The sequence below is a fragment of the Cucurbita pepo genome, chromosome LG05, assembly GCF_002806865.2.
Source record: "Cucurbita pepo subsp. pepo cultivar mu-cu-16 chromosome LG05, ASM280686v2, whole genome shotgun sequence".
NCBI classification, from domain to species: domain Eukaryota; kingdom Viridiplantae; phylum Streptophyta; class Magnoliopsida; order Cucurbitales; family Cucurbitaceae; genus Cucurbita; species Cucurbita pepo.
In genome coordinates, this window is record NC_036642.1 from 2641859 (window position 1) to 2657034 (window position 15176).

The 15176-nt window shown below is 36.6% G+C and overlaps 1 protein-coding gene across 2 annotated transcripts; it reads left to right on the top strand.

Annotated features, from left to right (window-relative positions):
- Positions 1–1159: 1159 nt before the first annotated feature.
- On the top strand, positions 1160–15069 carry LOC111794543 (replication factor C subunit 1). Of its 2 annotated transcripts, none has more exons than XM_023676575.1 (23): positions 1160–1264; positions 1636–1710; positions 1923–2048; positions 5166–5678; positions 5775–5842; positions 6199–6274; positions 6395–6456; positions 6555–6700; positions 7552–7688; positions 7819–8007; positions 8107–8228; positions 8338–8545; positions 9063–9116; positions 9225–9394; positions 10370–10460; positions 12167–12348; positions 12443–12482; positions 13139–13263; positions 13814–13886; positions 13991–14083; positions 14179–14425; positions 14531–14590; positions 14694–15069. In XM_023676575.1, the coding sequence occupies exons 2-23, from the start codon at positions 1708–1710 to the stop codon at positions 14837–14839; spliced, it is 2931 nt and encodes a 976-aa protein (XP_023532343.1). In that variant the 5' UTR covers positions 1160–1264; positions 1636–1707; the 3' UTR covers positions 14840–15069. The 2 variants fall into 2 exon arrangements, with proteins under 2 accessions (XP_023532343.1, XP_023532344.1); XM_023676576.1 differs by having other exon boundaries at positions 14534–14590.
- Positions 15070–15176: the final 107 nt, after the last annotated feature.

A 15176-nucleotide genomic window follows, 5' to 3' on the forward strand; every position in this document is an offset into this window, starting at 1 on the left:
AAAGGGATGATTTCAACCTTTGTATCACTAATCACATCTTGTCTGGTTAGAGAGGTTCTAAAGTCACGATCCATCTGCAATTCAAACGGGGGAATGGACGGTCAGATCTTTCCCCCTTTTCAACTTTTTTTTAATTGATTTTTTTTTTTTTTATTATTATCGTAGTTTTGTAATCTGCAGTGATTTTAGTGACTGTTCGACGTGTCGTATGTTATTGTATCTATTCACGTTGACGTCAATTCTTGGGTTTTGGCGTTTTTTAATTCTGATTTAGATACATGGACTGTGATGTCGTTTTACGTCAATTACACCTTGTTTTTGTATGGTTATTAGACAAATGGGGCCACGTTAATAAGGCCTCAATGTCTTAGTCAGGTGTTTCGGTGGTCAAATAAGTATAAGCCAAGTATTTTATGTTGGGTTGATTTTTTGCTTTCTCGTGTTGAATTGGTGTGGATTATTAAGAGAAATAGTCGTACGTTAGCTAATTAAGAAAAAATATAACATTATTTCTATTGATACGAGGCATTCTGAGAAACAAAAAATACAGCAACGAGGGTTTATGCTCAACGGGATAATATCATACCACTATGGAGCTTCGTGATTACTAATATGATATCAGAGACATACCCTTATGGAGTCAAGCTATGAGAGCTTATGCTCAAAGTGGACAATATCATACCATTATGGAGAGTCGCGTTCGACTAACATGGTCTTAGAGCTATGCCCTAAACTTAGTTGTGCCAATAGATTGGTAAATCCTCAAATGTCGAACAAAGAACTCCTCGAATGTAGTAAAAAATGACTAAGACTCCAAACGAGTCGAACCTCGATTAAGAGGAGGGTTGCTTTGTTCGAGGGGAGGTGTTGGATGATGAAAATCCCACATCGACTGATTTAGGGAATGATCATGGGTTTATAAATAAAGAATACTCTCTCCACTAGTATAAGGCATTTTGGGAAAACCCAAAGCAAAGCCATGAGAGCTTATGCTCAAATGATAATATCATACCATTATGTAGAGTGGTGTTCGTGTTTTTTTTTTACGTGTGAAATTGAGTAATTATATTTTTATTAATTTAGTTTTATGAGTAAGGGTATTTATGTCCCAAAAAAGTCTACAGGCGATTACAGGTTTGACGTGGCATCATATTTTTATTTACGATACTCACTCACCCGCCACAGTCTTCGAGCCATTGCAATCTCCCTCCAGCTTCCAAGGCACGGAAGCAGCCGGCGATCTTCGACTAAGACGAACTGAACGGTATATTCGACTTCTTTTCGGTATTATTGCTCACCGGAACCTGATTTTCTTCGTTTTTGTTCATTTAATCGCCTTCTCTTCCATGTCAATTGAGTTTCATTAGGAGAAAAACTGATATGACGATTCGAATTTCTTCACATTCCCGGAAGTGAGCGGTGGAAATTTTTCTCGTGGTCTATTGTTCTTCTTCTTTTAAACGGTTGTTGAAAAACCCTAAATGTCGAGGACCGCTTGCTCCTCATTCTTGGAGACAGATGTTTCTGTTAACTTGCTAGTTTTGTTGATGATCATAGCGTAGTCGAGTTACTCGATTGTGATTATCGGGATACGGTATCAAGAATTAATGATTCTGATTTTTGATGAACTTTCAGAGCTCGGTCGAACGGTGAACTTGATAGTAGAGTGAGCGTTTTTGCCTGTTGCGCTCCCTCTTGAACTCCATAATGGTGAGTTAGGGTTTTTTATTCAATTTTAATTGCTGCGGTACTCGTTTCTTTCTTTAATAGTCATAATGAAGGAAGCCATTTCTTATATCTTTCTCCCCGACTGGAGTTTTCTTTTGAGTCTGGACTCGTTCGAGAATGACGTTTACATACCTCACATTTGATGATGCCTTTTCTGGTCTTCTTTACTACTAAAATTATGATGTGATGGACAGGCGGATATTAGAAAATGGTTCATGAAAGCGCACGATAAAGACAATGGCAGTGCGTCAAAGCATGCAAAACCTGATTCAAGCAGTAATGAGAAATCCGCCGCAGCTGAACTACAGTCCGGAAAAGCAGTGTGTTTTCTGACCCCTCTTCTTAGCGTTGAGATGGCATATGTTCCAAGTATCATTATATTCCTGATGCATTTCTAATTCTCTAGTTGCATATTTCGCCGGTCCTTATATTCTATAATAACTCATTTTTCTGTGCATATTATGAATGCCTGTTTCTGGAACCGTAATTCTTGTAAGTTGTGTATCTTGTATTTCTGAAAGAAATGGAGCTATATTTCAAACCTGGTCTTGAGATGAAATATAATAAAAAAAACACATTATTGTGATGTTAATTGTCTCTAGTCTTACCTAGGATCCTGCAAAAAAAAAAAAAAAAAAAAAAAAAAAAAAAAAAAAAAAAAAAAAAAAAAAAAAAAAAANTGGCTGGTAAATAGAAAGGATGCACTTCAGTATGAATACAAGCAGCTAGATATGTTAGAAGAAAAGATGGCATGCTACAGGTGGACTTCACCTGGGTATTAAATCCTCGAAGTAGAGGTAGTTTTGATGAGGGAGGATGAATATTGGAGACAGAATTCTGGAAATAAATGCTCCAAGAGGGTTATAACCTACCTTTTTATGTAGAGTTGTTGATGCTAGGAGGGCACAGTAGACCATATCAATGGAAATTTAGGATGTTGATGATTGGAGTCTTGTTGCCAACCTGGAGGCATTGAATTTGAGGCTATTTATTTGGTTTCTTCAACAAGGTATTTTAACAAGAAAGTGGGAGAACATTGGCTTTCTCATACTAAGGGAGTGAAACCGTACTAGATTCTGGAAAAAATGGCAGAGTTATTTTTAGATTCAAATTTGAGAAAGCTGATGATCATGTAGGTTGGAACTTTGGTAAGGTTCTCGAGAAGAAAGGTTTTGGTTACAAATGATGATCGTGGATTTGAAGTTGCTTTAGTCCAGTATTCTGTCCTCATTAATGGTATCCCCAAAGAGAGGATTCAAGCTAGGGTCTTAGACAAGGGGATCCTTTTTCTCCTTCTTGTTTATACTGGTGGGGGAGTTGAAGGGGATATTATTGAGGGTTTTGAAGTGGGCTTGGACAAAGTTTCCGTCTCATCTTTAATTTTCTGATGATACCATTTTCTTTTGCTCCGGTAAGTAGGAGTCTTTCCTTATTCTATTCCACATTCATAGTTTCTTCGAGGACTTATTTGGGTTTAAGATCAATAGGCGCAAGTGTCAAATCTTGGCTTTAATTGTGACACTGTGAAAGTGGATAAATGGGCAAACATGGTGGGCAATGAGGTTGGTTCCTTCCCTAATTTATTTAGGGCTTCCTCTTGGCGATAATTCAAGAACTATTCTCTTTTGGGAACCTGTCTTAGAGAAGGTTCGTAAATGACTTTTAACTTGGAAAATGTTTTTTCACCGAGGGTGGAAGATTGACCCTCATTCACTCCGTCCTTAGTGACATCCCTATTTACATTGTCTCCCTCTTCGAAGCTCCTAGGGATGCTTGCAATTCTTGAAAGAAGGGGAAAGGCGCGCACCTAGTGAGTTGGGAAATGGTGTGGAGGCTTGTGAACCTTGGGGGTTAAAGTTGGAAAATTTACAAACTTGTAAAAGAGCCTTACTGGTTAAATGATTTTGGTGGTTCCCTCTTGAGTTTGATACTCTTTGGCATAGGATTATTGTGAGTAAATACAATCCTCATCATTTTGAGTTGGGTCGGGTGATTTCAAAGGCGCTTATAGAAATCCTTGGAAACACATCTCTATTGAGCCCCTATTTTTCTTCCATGGTCCAACGTTATGTGGGTAATGAGAGGGATACTTATTTCTGGGAGAATAAGTGGGTGGAGGATAGTTCCCTATGCTCTCTACTCTCCCGCTTATGTTATATACTCTCCTTGAAAATGTGTTTTGTGCCTAGTATCTTTAAGTCCTTGGGGAGCTATTCTTGTCTTTGATTTTTGTTGTCTACTTTCCGGTAGGGAAACTACGAATATCTTGGCTAATCTATCTTTGATAGTGGGGGTTGACCTTGGACCGAAGATAAGAGATGTTTGCTTTTGGTGTTCAAACCCACTAAGGGCTTTTATTATAACTTGTTCTTTTAGTGGTTGCTAAATCATGTTCTGGTGAGTGGGTTTTTTAGTGTTTGTGGAAGGTGAAAATTCCTAAGAAGGTTCAATTTTTATGTCTGGCAAGTTATCCACATAAAGATTAATACTTTTGATAGGCTTTCTAGAAAGGTCCGTTGAATGTTTGAGTTGTTTTGTTACATTCTTTGTCGAAAGGTAAATAAGTATCTCGATCACTTGCTTTGGGGGTTTGATTTTGCTTGTTCCGTATGGTATCTCTTTTTTGACGTGTTTAACTTTCAGTTTGCCAGACACAAAAGTTGCTGGGAGATGATTGAGAAGTTCCTTCTCCATCCACCTTTTTGTTAGAAGGGGAGGCTTTTGTGGCATGCGGGGATTTGTGTTGTTTTATGGAGTGAGAGGAATAATAGAATCTTTAATGGGACCAAGGGAGCCCATAGTGAGACAAGGTTCTATGTTTTCCTTTGAGTGTCGGTTTCTAAAATCTTTTGTAGTGATCCACTTGGTCTTATTTTACTCGATTTGGAACTCCTTTCTTTTGTTGGGTTCCATTTGTGGGCTTGGTTTTTTGGATGTCCTTGTATTTTTTTCTATGAAAGCTTGGTTTCTTATATAATAAAAGATTTTCAGATGGATTGACTCTTTGGTTTTATGAAAATGCTAATTTTCATTGTTTTTTTATAGGTAACTATTTCATCATTGCATAAAATTTATGAAAAACGGAGAAAGGAGCCCCAATCCAAAGGAGTAACAATAACCTATTCTAATTGGACAAAAGTGTTCATTGAGTTCTTTGAACTCGTTGTTTTCAAATTTTCATAAATTCTATTTTTTTCGCACTTGTTTTTGTTTCTTGACTGGTCATGATGTATCTGGACTTCATTGGAATGGATTTTGTATGAATAGGCAGGCCTACTTTTACTGTACATGTTTCTCTTTCATTTCCCATGTGAGTAAGAGTTCAAAATGCCTTGGGAAAGATAATGCCATGTGCAGTTAGATTTGTAATGTCTGTGTGTTAATTCTTGTTATGCTACTGTGATAACTTATTTGTTTGCTAACTAATGATACTGTAGGAGCTAAGTGGTGGGGAAAGTACTGGCAGAAGGATAACTAGCAAGTATTTTGCCTCAGAAAAGCAGAAGTCTAAGGATACAACAGAAACAGAGGAACTCCCTATCAAACGGAAGTCTCCACAGGATGCTAAGGAGTCACCAGCCAAAAGAAGGTCCCAAAAGGATAGTAAGGAATCATTGAAAGTTCCACCCCTACAAAAATTAAACAAAATTGATGACAATGATGATGATGCTGTTATTTCAAGTTCTAGAAAGAACTTGTCTGATGTCACTCCCAATAAAAAGTTGAAGAGTGGTTCTGGAAAGGGAATTACACAGAAACCGGTAAAAATTGAAGAGAGTGATGATGAGGAAGCTGAGGGCACTGAGTCTTCTCGGAAGCAGCCTAGTGGAAGGGGTAGGGGGGGCAGAGGTTCATCTGCTGCAACCGTTGGTGGTAGAGGCAGAGGTGGTGGGCGGGGTGGATTTATGAATTTTGGGGAAAGGAAAGATCCTCCACACAAAGGAGAAAAGGTGAAAATGTTTTGAAAATATTTGGACCGATTAAAGATCCCTGCAGCTATGTGCATTGTTGTCATATAGTGTTTTATTTTCTTCCTTGTTTCTCAGGAAGTCCCTGAAGGAGCTCCTGACTGTTTAGCCGGTTTAACTTTTGTAATCAGTGGAACCCTTGACAGGTTATTCCTCTGATTTTCTCAGTTACTATTATTGGACAAGGAATTGTGAAGCATACTGTTGAACTTCATTCTTTTATTTAACCGAAATGTAGATGCAACGATTTTTTTAATTTTTTTTTTAAATGTGGAATGCATCATTGTTCTCTTAAACTTTTTTAATTACTCATTCTCTTTCTTTTGATAGGAATTCATGATTCATGCTATTTGGTCACATTTTTAGACTTATATTTGTATTAGTATATCATGTTGCCTCCATCATGAACTGTGCTCCCCTTTCTTAACATCTTTTGTGTTTCATGGTATTGTTGTACATCCTATAACCATTGAAGTGAAAATTGTTGTGGTCCATATTACAGTTTGGAACGAGAAGAAGCAGAAGATTTGATTAAACGCCATGGTGGTAGAATAACTGGATCCATCAGCAAAAAAACAGTAATTCCTCATTATACTTATTTTCCTTGAAAAATAAAAAAGTCCTTGCACACTTTTTATGATTTGGTTGGCCATTCACTATTCCTTGGGGAGGCAAATTACATATCTGTACGTCTGCAGAATTATCTACTATGTGATGAAGATATTGGTGGCCGAAAATCTTCCAAAGCGAAAGAGCTGGGGTATTTTTCCTTTTGGTTTATAATTGAAATGGAATGCTCTCATCCTGTATCTTCATTTACGCCTTTCTAATTTTCATTTTGCTTTCTCTCTCATGTAGAACTGCTTTTCTCACTGAGGATGGCTTATTTGACATTATCCGTGCATCAGGCACAAAAGCTCCTCCAAGGCAAGATTCTAAAAAATCTGTGGTTAAGTCCGTGGAATCTCCAACAGGGAAAAGTTCCCTGAAAGTACAAGCAAAGAGTAAGTTGCCAATAGTTTTGGCTCTTGCTCAATTTATCTAACTGAAATACCGAAGAAACTACAACTGTTGTTGACAAACTTTTGACAATCATTTATTTAGTGAGGGGAAACATCTAGTGTTAGTTTCCCTTATTTCTGTTTAGGTGATTCATCATTTATTTTTGCAATCATCTTTCTGGACATTAACCGGGGAAATAACTCTCCTTTGTTTTCTGAGTCCAAGCCAACCTTTTTCTCTTTACATACATTAACTTGATTGTCTGAATTCTGATCAGATTTATATTGAGCATCTCCTGTGGTACCATAGTTATCATTTCCATTAGTAGTTATCTGCATGTTTCATGTTAAAAGAAGTGGCAATATTGGTTTAATTGTTCCTGCCATTTTTTTCATGCATTTATATCTTCTCCAAATTCTTTGATATATTCTCTACATATGTAAGTTGTCAAGGCCAGAGGGTCTTTATAAGGAAAATGCAAGATTCTTTAGCCGTGAATAATATATCATATTTCTCGCCCTTAATTGCTTGTATATTGTTAGAAAAGTTTGTATATTCATTGTAAGTAGATTCCTAGATTTAACTATTTAATGTCAATGATCCAGGACTAAAACTTTCTCATTATTCTTGTACCCATGTTTTCTTTCGTTCCCTCAACTTCAATGAGAACTATTCCATTTATGCTAAATCTGTCAATGGTAGCTGAGCCACTGACATTCCTTGACTTCATTCATTCCTAGGATAGGAAGAATTTGTGGGCCTTCACTGGAATGCATTTGATCTGCTGCAGTTTTTATATTTGTTGTAATGTTGATAAGTGGTCTATTCTAGTGACAAGAGTTCCTTGATGCAGCATGCAAAGATTTGTCTGCTGGTGCTGGTGCTTCACCTGCTAAGCAAAAACGCCGAACAGTTGAATTTTCTTCCCTAACATGGACAGAAAAATATAAGCCAAAGGTTCCAAATGACATTATAGGGAATCAGTCGCTGGTATCTGAATCTCTCTCTCTCTCTCTCTCTCTCTCTCTTTCTTTTTACATATTGTCTTTTCAGTTTGTTTGTGCGCAAATCAAATATTAATGTCTTTGCAACTACGATTTGTTGCATTTTACAATTGTAGGTCAAACAACTTCATGATTGGTTGGCACATTGGAACGAGAACTTCCTTGATGGTGGAAGCAAAAAGAAGGGTAAAAAGCTCAATGATTCTGGTGCCAAAAAAGCAATCTTGTTATGTGGAGGTCCTGGCATAGGTAAAACTACATCGGCTAAGTTGGTCAGCCGGATGCTTGGTTATGAGGCTATAGAGGTACTTCATTTGTTTTAAACTACTTTTTGGGTTGCATTTGGATTATTTATTCATGGTAAGAATTCCCAATGCAACTTTCCTAACGTGTGCCAACTCTAGGTAAATGCCAGTGACAATCGGGGTAAATCAGATGCAAAAATTCAAAAGGGAATCAGCGGAAGCAATGCAAATACTATAAAGGAGCTTATCAGCAATTCATCTTTGCATTTCAGAACGAATCAGTTAGTTTGCATTTCCTGAACTCATTGTATTAAGTTAATATCACAGGTTTGTGTTCAGTATTTGGAACCTAACAACTTATGGTGGGATAATAGTTAAGTTAAATTACAGGCCAAAACATCCCAAAACTGTGTTGATTATGGATGAAGTAGATGGAATGTCTGCTGGAGATAGGGGTGGAGTCGCTGATCTTATTGCAAGCATTAAAAGCTCCAAAATTCCAATTATCTGCATCTGTAATGACCGCTACAGCCAGAAGTTGAAAAGCCTTGTGAACTATTGTCTGATTCTCAGTTTTAGAAAACCTACAAAACAACAGGTTTTATGAAGATCTTTCATGGTTTATTATCTATTACTCCTCCCTCGTTCATGGGTGACATCCTGTGTTTGAATTAAAGAACGACTCTGCATCATCAATTTCTCTGTTGTATTTTTCTGAGTTGCCCCAAAATATTGCAATAATTCACAAGTAAATAAAGTTTCTTCTAATGTTACAAAGACGTTTTCATTGAATTGGATTGGTGACTTTAAAAAAAAAAAAAAAAAAAAAAAAAAAATCATGTTTGGTCGGTAGTAAGTAGCTGTCTCATATACTTGCCTCTGCATGTTCTTTTTTTTTAATAGATTTTCTCTCTCATCCAAAAAGAAAATAAAGAAACATTATATTATCACTTGTATAGTCTCAAGTATGGACAGTTTTTGATCCTTTACCTGTGCCCCTTCATGTCCTTCATGTCTTCTGGTAGATTACAGTTTATGATTTTAGCTCAACCATTTCTTTACATTCTTGGGCTAATATACAAAGCTCTGATCGAAGTTAGTTTGACCTGTTCTAGATGGCAAAAAGATTGAGTCAAGTTGCAAATGCAGAAGGACTTCAAGTTAATGAGGTAGACACTTCATATGTGACTTTGATTACGGCTGTTCATTTAGTTGGAGTGGGTTGTATGCATGCTTGGTTATAGCATCTTGATTCTTGATAATTACTACGGGTTCAGATTGCTCTTGAGGAACTTGCAGAAAGAGTGAATGGGGATATACGTATGGCACTAAATCAGTTGCAGTACCTGAGTCTGTCAATGTCTGTTATTAAATATGATGATATTCGCCAACGACTTCTGGGCAGTATGAAAGATGAAGACATCTCGCCGTTCACTGCTGTTGATAAGTATGCACATATCAATCCATCTTACCCCACTTCTATACTTTTATATGTGGCTAAGCCTTTCTGGATGCTGTATCTGGTCTGCTCTATTCGTGGAGCAATAATATATAATCCTTGCTATATCTTCTATATGAGCTGGTTGGTGTTGTCTTATGCTGTACGTGTGTTTTTCATAATCTTGACTCCCTTGCTTGCGGAAAAGCTGATATTGTGGTTACAGTTTTTCACGACTGGAAGGCATTCTATTTGCAGTTTTGTGGGTGGGATTCTGTCTTCTAACTTCCCGTAGGTTGTTTTGCCTCTGGTTTTTATTTATTTCTTGGTTGCATATTAAAAGGAAAAGGAAAAGAAGTATAATTCACGTTTTAGTTGTGAAGATATCATGACTATTTAGTACGAATTTGTTCCTCTTCCATGTGCAGGTTATCTTTTTATGTGGTTGGAAAGAAATTAGAGGATTTTTTCCAGAGAAGTTTGGGGTCAGTTATTTGTAGGGTTTTTTTTTATAAGAAACAAAACTTTTCTTTGAAAAGATGAAAATAGACCAATGCTCAAAATTCACAAGGGAGTGAATAGAAAATAAAACAACGAGAATTGCATAGGATAAGTAAAAGTGTGCCAAATTATATTAATATCATATAACGAAAATTCCGTGGAAGACTTGAAAAGAGTGCACCAAGCCTTTAAATGAGCAGAATCAAAACAATCAAACCATGATAAATGTTTGTCTTCATTTTTTTTTTTAATAGTTCCATTCAAATTTCCGAGAAGATGATGTTCACTCTCTGGTGTGCTAATTATGTCCTTTCAGTTGAAAAGTCTTTATTAATTCCTTGGAAGCTTTTGTATGGTTCACTTTTGCAATGGAATATAGTTACTTATCAAAAGAAAGATAAATCGTTCCTCTTGGATGTTAGAATTTCAAGATCGGTTTTATTTTTTGGCTGCATTTATTTATTTCTGCATTTTCACTTGTAGGCTGTTTGGTTTTAATTCTGGGAAGTTGAGGATGGATGAACGTATAGACCTCAGTATGAGTGATATGGATCTAGTCCCTCTTCTTATTCAGGTATATTTCTTTGTTTTAATTGTGATGTAATCTACTCTTTTGTGTACTGTTCTTTTAGTTGATTCTCTTTTACTGTGGCTTTACCGTGACTTTAATCTTCTTTTATTGCTGCATTTTAGTCTGAAGCCTTTCACTGCTGTTAACCGAGTTAATTGGCTAGTTGCTGTTAGTTCTTAAGTGTAAGGCTGAACTTTTAGTTTTACTGCTATCATTTGGCTTAGTTACTGTTGCCATTGACTTGGAGGCTGGTTTATATCCTTTTAAATAAGGTCCTTGGGTTGTAAGAAGGACTATTCGTTAAAGCTTTGATTCAAGAACCCTCCAAGATTAGTCCTTCACTAAATAGGTGCTTGTATGTCTACACTTGTACTAAATCCAGAAAGAGTTCTTGAGTGAAATTTTAGATGTAGAACAACTCGATTTAGGGTTTAATTTGTCCACCTTCCTCGTACGGGGTCTCAGCTTCAGCATTTGTCCTCATTCATGATCTTATTCTTTGGGCCTGATTTGCAACAGCTCCTCTCTCCGATGGGTTTGCTTCAGTAGCCATGTATCATCACCGCTACCGTCATCAACATCACCTCCTTTCTCGGTCATTGTTTTCGTTGCCAACCAAAGAATCCTCAGCTTCTATTTTTGCCTTATTTCAATTTTTGGTTTTTTTTTTTTTTTTTTTTTTTTTTTTTTTTNTGTAATAAGTACTTTAGCATTTGGTTTAAAGATGGTGTGTTCTTTGTTCAAGATATGAAGAACAAGTTGATCGTTCCTCTCTCTATCACATTTGTGTTGGTTGGAAGGTGCACTTGTGGATCTTTTGCTTCTTTAAGTGGGAAATTCTCAAGCAAACTAGAGATGATAGTGATATAATTTGTTTGTCAAAACGAAGGTTTTATTCTGGTTGGTTCATAGATTTCATTGTATTCTATTTTTGCAGTTCGAGTTTTGGGAATTTCGCTCTTGAAGTTTCTAAGTTGGATTGTTAATTTCTGGAGGAGGCTTTTAGCCAACTTTTTCTTGTTTTGGTTCTTTTTTATTCTTATTTTCTGTTGTTGTTCAAATTCACTTTGGAGCTAAGGTTTGGTTTACTCTTTTGTTTGTAATCGTTTTATGGTCTTATTTGTTTTTTGGTTCTATTTTCTTTTTCACTCTCTAGGGGAGTTTATATCCTTAGAACGTTTATTTTCATTATATCAGTGAGAAGTTATTTCTTGTTAATAAGATAAAATACCACGATTTTTAGGGAAAATTTATGTGTTTGTAAATGCTTGACTGGAGTTAAGTATTTTACTTATGGCTAGTTATAGAAGCCTAGATCTCTAGGAGCCTTTCTTTTTGTACTTTACTTCTAGCCTGTGTTACTTTTTCTTTATTGAAAATCTAAGAGGTTACAAATTGAAACAACTTGATTCTTATGAGGTATAACATTTGAGGAATTTTTTGTAGTTCTCCATGGCTTGGGTTTGGGTTCCCCCACCCCCTCATTGGCTTTATTTCATTTTATGAAAAAAAAAAAAAAAAAAATCCCTGTTTATTATAAAAAAAATTGAAAAAAAAAAATCATTTAAGTTAAGGGTTATATTTTGCATGTGAATATAATCATCTTTCAACCGGTTTTGTCACTTTGTACTTCAAACGTAGGGTTTTCAAAACCTGTTACTCAGGCAGGCCATTTATGTTGACGAACCTGGCATTATATTTGCTTACAGGAAAATTATATTAATTATAGACCAAGCTCTGTTAGTAAGGATGACAATGGGATCAAACGGATGGATTTGATGGCCCGTGCAGCTGAATCTATTGCAGATGGGGATATAATCAATGTACAGATTCGAAGGCATCGACAGTGGCAACTCTCTCAAAGTAGCTCAATTGCTTCTTGTGTAATCCCGTAGGTTTCATGACTTCACCTCCAAGCATCTGATGCGTATTTATACTAACGTTTCCATTCATTATTGATCTTTATATAATTCTTTCTGTGATAGAGCTTCATTATTGCATGGGCAAAGAGAAACGCTTGAGCAGGTGATGAAATTCTGTACATGCAAGTTTTAAGGTTTTGAAATTTTATTTTGTTCTTTAAATGATCTATGATTAAGGAAAATGAGTAATTGTCATATGTTTTGGACGTATTAAAAAATAGTTATTGTCTATGAGTTGGTAGAATTTGAGCAGTAGATTTTATCTCGTAGTTTTTGTTTAGAGTATGAGTGAATCATCAAAGCATCTTAAAGTATTTGATATGCATAGCAATATTCCACCCGAGTAAGACACTTATTCTAGGATAACGTGTTTGTATCTCCAGCTTTTAGCTCTGTTTTTACCATTGAAACTTGCTCTTATGCTGATATTCTGGCCTGAGATCAAACTGATATTCTCAAGTATACTGGCGTTAATTTGTTGCGCCTCTGCATGCCGTTTTACATTGATCATATTTGAACATATATTTGCTGTGTTCTTTTGCAAATGTGTGTTGTTCGTAGGAACCTACATTTTTGTTCTTTTCTTTTCAATGATCATGGAGAGTCATGGGTTTTCCAATGAGTGTATAGATTAGTGAGTGAAAGTTCAGCTCATTTTCTTTTCAATGTCGAACCCTCAGAGAGTTCAACATTCCACTTTCAAGGGTATGTGTGCCATTTTAGATTATACTAAAGTTCACTTGTGCATTAATCATGCAGGGAGAGCGTAATTTTAATAGATTTAGTGCATGGCTGGGAAAAAATTCTACTTTTGGAAAAAATATGCGGCTTTTGGAGGATTTGCATGTTCACATTCTTGCTTCTCGCGAGTCCTGTTCTAGGAGGTAATTTATTATACTTCCTTTATGGATATTCCCTCAGTCAAAGTTGCAACGTTAGGTACCTTCTCAATTAAATATCTTCCGATTATGTGCTTGTTTTGTTCTACTTTTTAATTAAAAAAAATCTCTATTTCTAGTGGCTTAGTAATCAATTTAGACTTCTGCATAAGAAAGATAGACTAGGTCACTGAGATATAGCATGGCAAGAGAAGTTCCCAGATTTAATTTTTTTTACAGATTCTGATATCATCCTAATGGTTAGGAGAAAAGCCTTCAATTCAAGCCAAGGGGATAGGCCCACCCCACTAAATCCCCTTATCATTTGAAGGGTATTCTAAGTCTCGGGTTCTGCTTCTTCCTTTCAAAAACATTCCCAAATATATGCCCTTCTTGCCTGTTCTGAAATCTAAGCTGGTTTGTCCACGTTCATATTTGAAAACTTCTTTAAAAAAAATTTGTGTGGAATACGCATGTAAGCTGCTTAGCCCACTCTTTTTGTGTGCATGTGTGTCATCAGTTGCAAGCTTTAACACTTCCATTCAAAATAACACAGGGAACACCTACGAGTTGAGAACCTTACCCTATTTCTGAAGAGGTTGACTGAACCACTGCACACGCTGCCTAAGGTTAGAATATACTTTTCTTTCCTGATTTTACCTTTAGGAATGGTATTCTTGGAGGCATAATGGTTAAATTAACCATTTTTTTCTTTCAATGATATGATTACCAGGATGAAGCTGTTAAAATGGTTGTAGATTTTATGAGTCTATATTCGATCAGTCAAGAGGATTTTGATACTGTTATGGAGTTGTCAAAATTTCAGGTACCGATATCTACTTTTTGTTCAGAGGTATCGTGGTTGCTATACTAGCTGCCTTTCCTTTTAGCTTAGAATTCTTAGATGGTTCTCCAAATCAGGGTCGTAAGAATCCATTGGATGGCGTGGCCCCTGCTGTCAAAGCTGCTCTAACAAAGGCATATAAAGAAGCAAGAAAGACACAGATGGTGCGGACTGCAGACCTCATTACACTTCCTGGAATTAAAAAGGCCCCTAAGAAGCGAATTGCAGCAATGCTAGAACCGGCTGAGGATACAGTCGAGGGCAATGGTGGAGACGCGTTGGCAGAAAGTGACGATGAGAACTCTTTGGACAACGACGACACAGGTAAGATCTGATATTTCCTTGCTTATGTCAACCAAGCCATTTGTTTTTGTACGGTAAATTCCGCTTCTCCAATCGACAAATTTTCTTTCTGGTTTGCTATTTTAGAAGACTCAACAAACGCTGAGAAGAAGCTGCAACTGGAACTTCAAAACTTGAAGAAGGAAGGTAGCCGATCTTTCTTTGCTTCTAGTTTGTTTAAAATGCGAAGCCTTTCTTACTTATGAACTTCTATTGGTTCTTGCTATAAATATATTTTATATTTTGTTAGGAATGGAAGTGCAGCTAGATTTGAAAGGTGTGGAGAATTCAAACGCCAAGAAACCTGGTGGCAGAGGAAGAGGAGGTGGTTCCCAGGCTTCAGAGAAGAAAGGTGGGGGGCGAGGTTCAGGATCTGCCACAAAGAGGAAAAGATGAAATTAAACGCTCTTCTAGGACTTCTTCTGGTAATGTTATGATGATGTGTGTAGCGTTTTCCTTCGTCCCATGCATGCATAACTTTTGCTGGTTAATGTGTTTGAACCGCTAGAGGAATTCATAACCTTGTATCTGCTGCATTGGGCCTTTTTGTCGTATAACATAAACGCTTTTGTATCAGCCATTTTGGCTTTTAGACCAATAGGGTTGGAAATTCCTGATTGTTCAAAGGGGTTACTTTTGCATCTTTTTCCAGAAAGATGCATAATCTAAACCTAACATGGAAAATTACACTTCATAACCAAAAGTTCATATTGCCTTTTCATCCACTTAACAA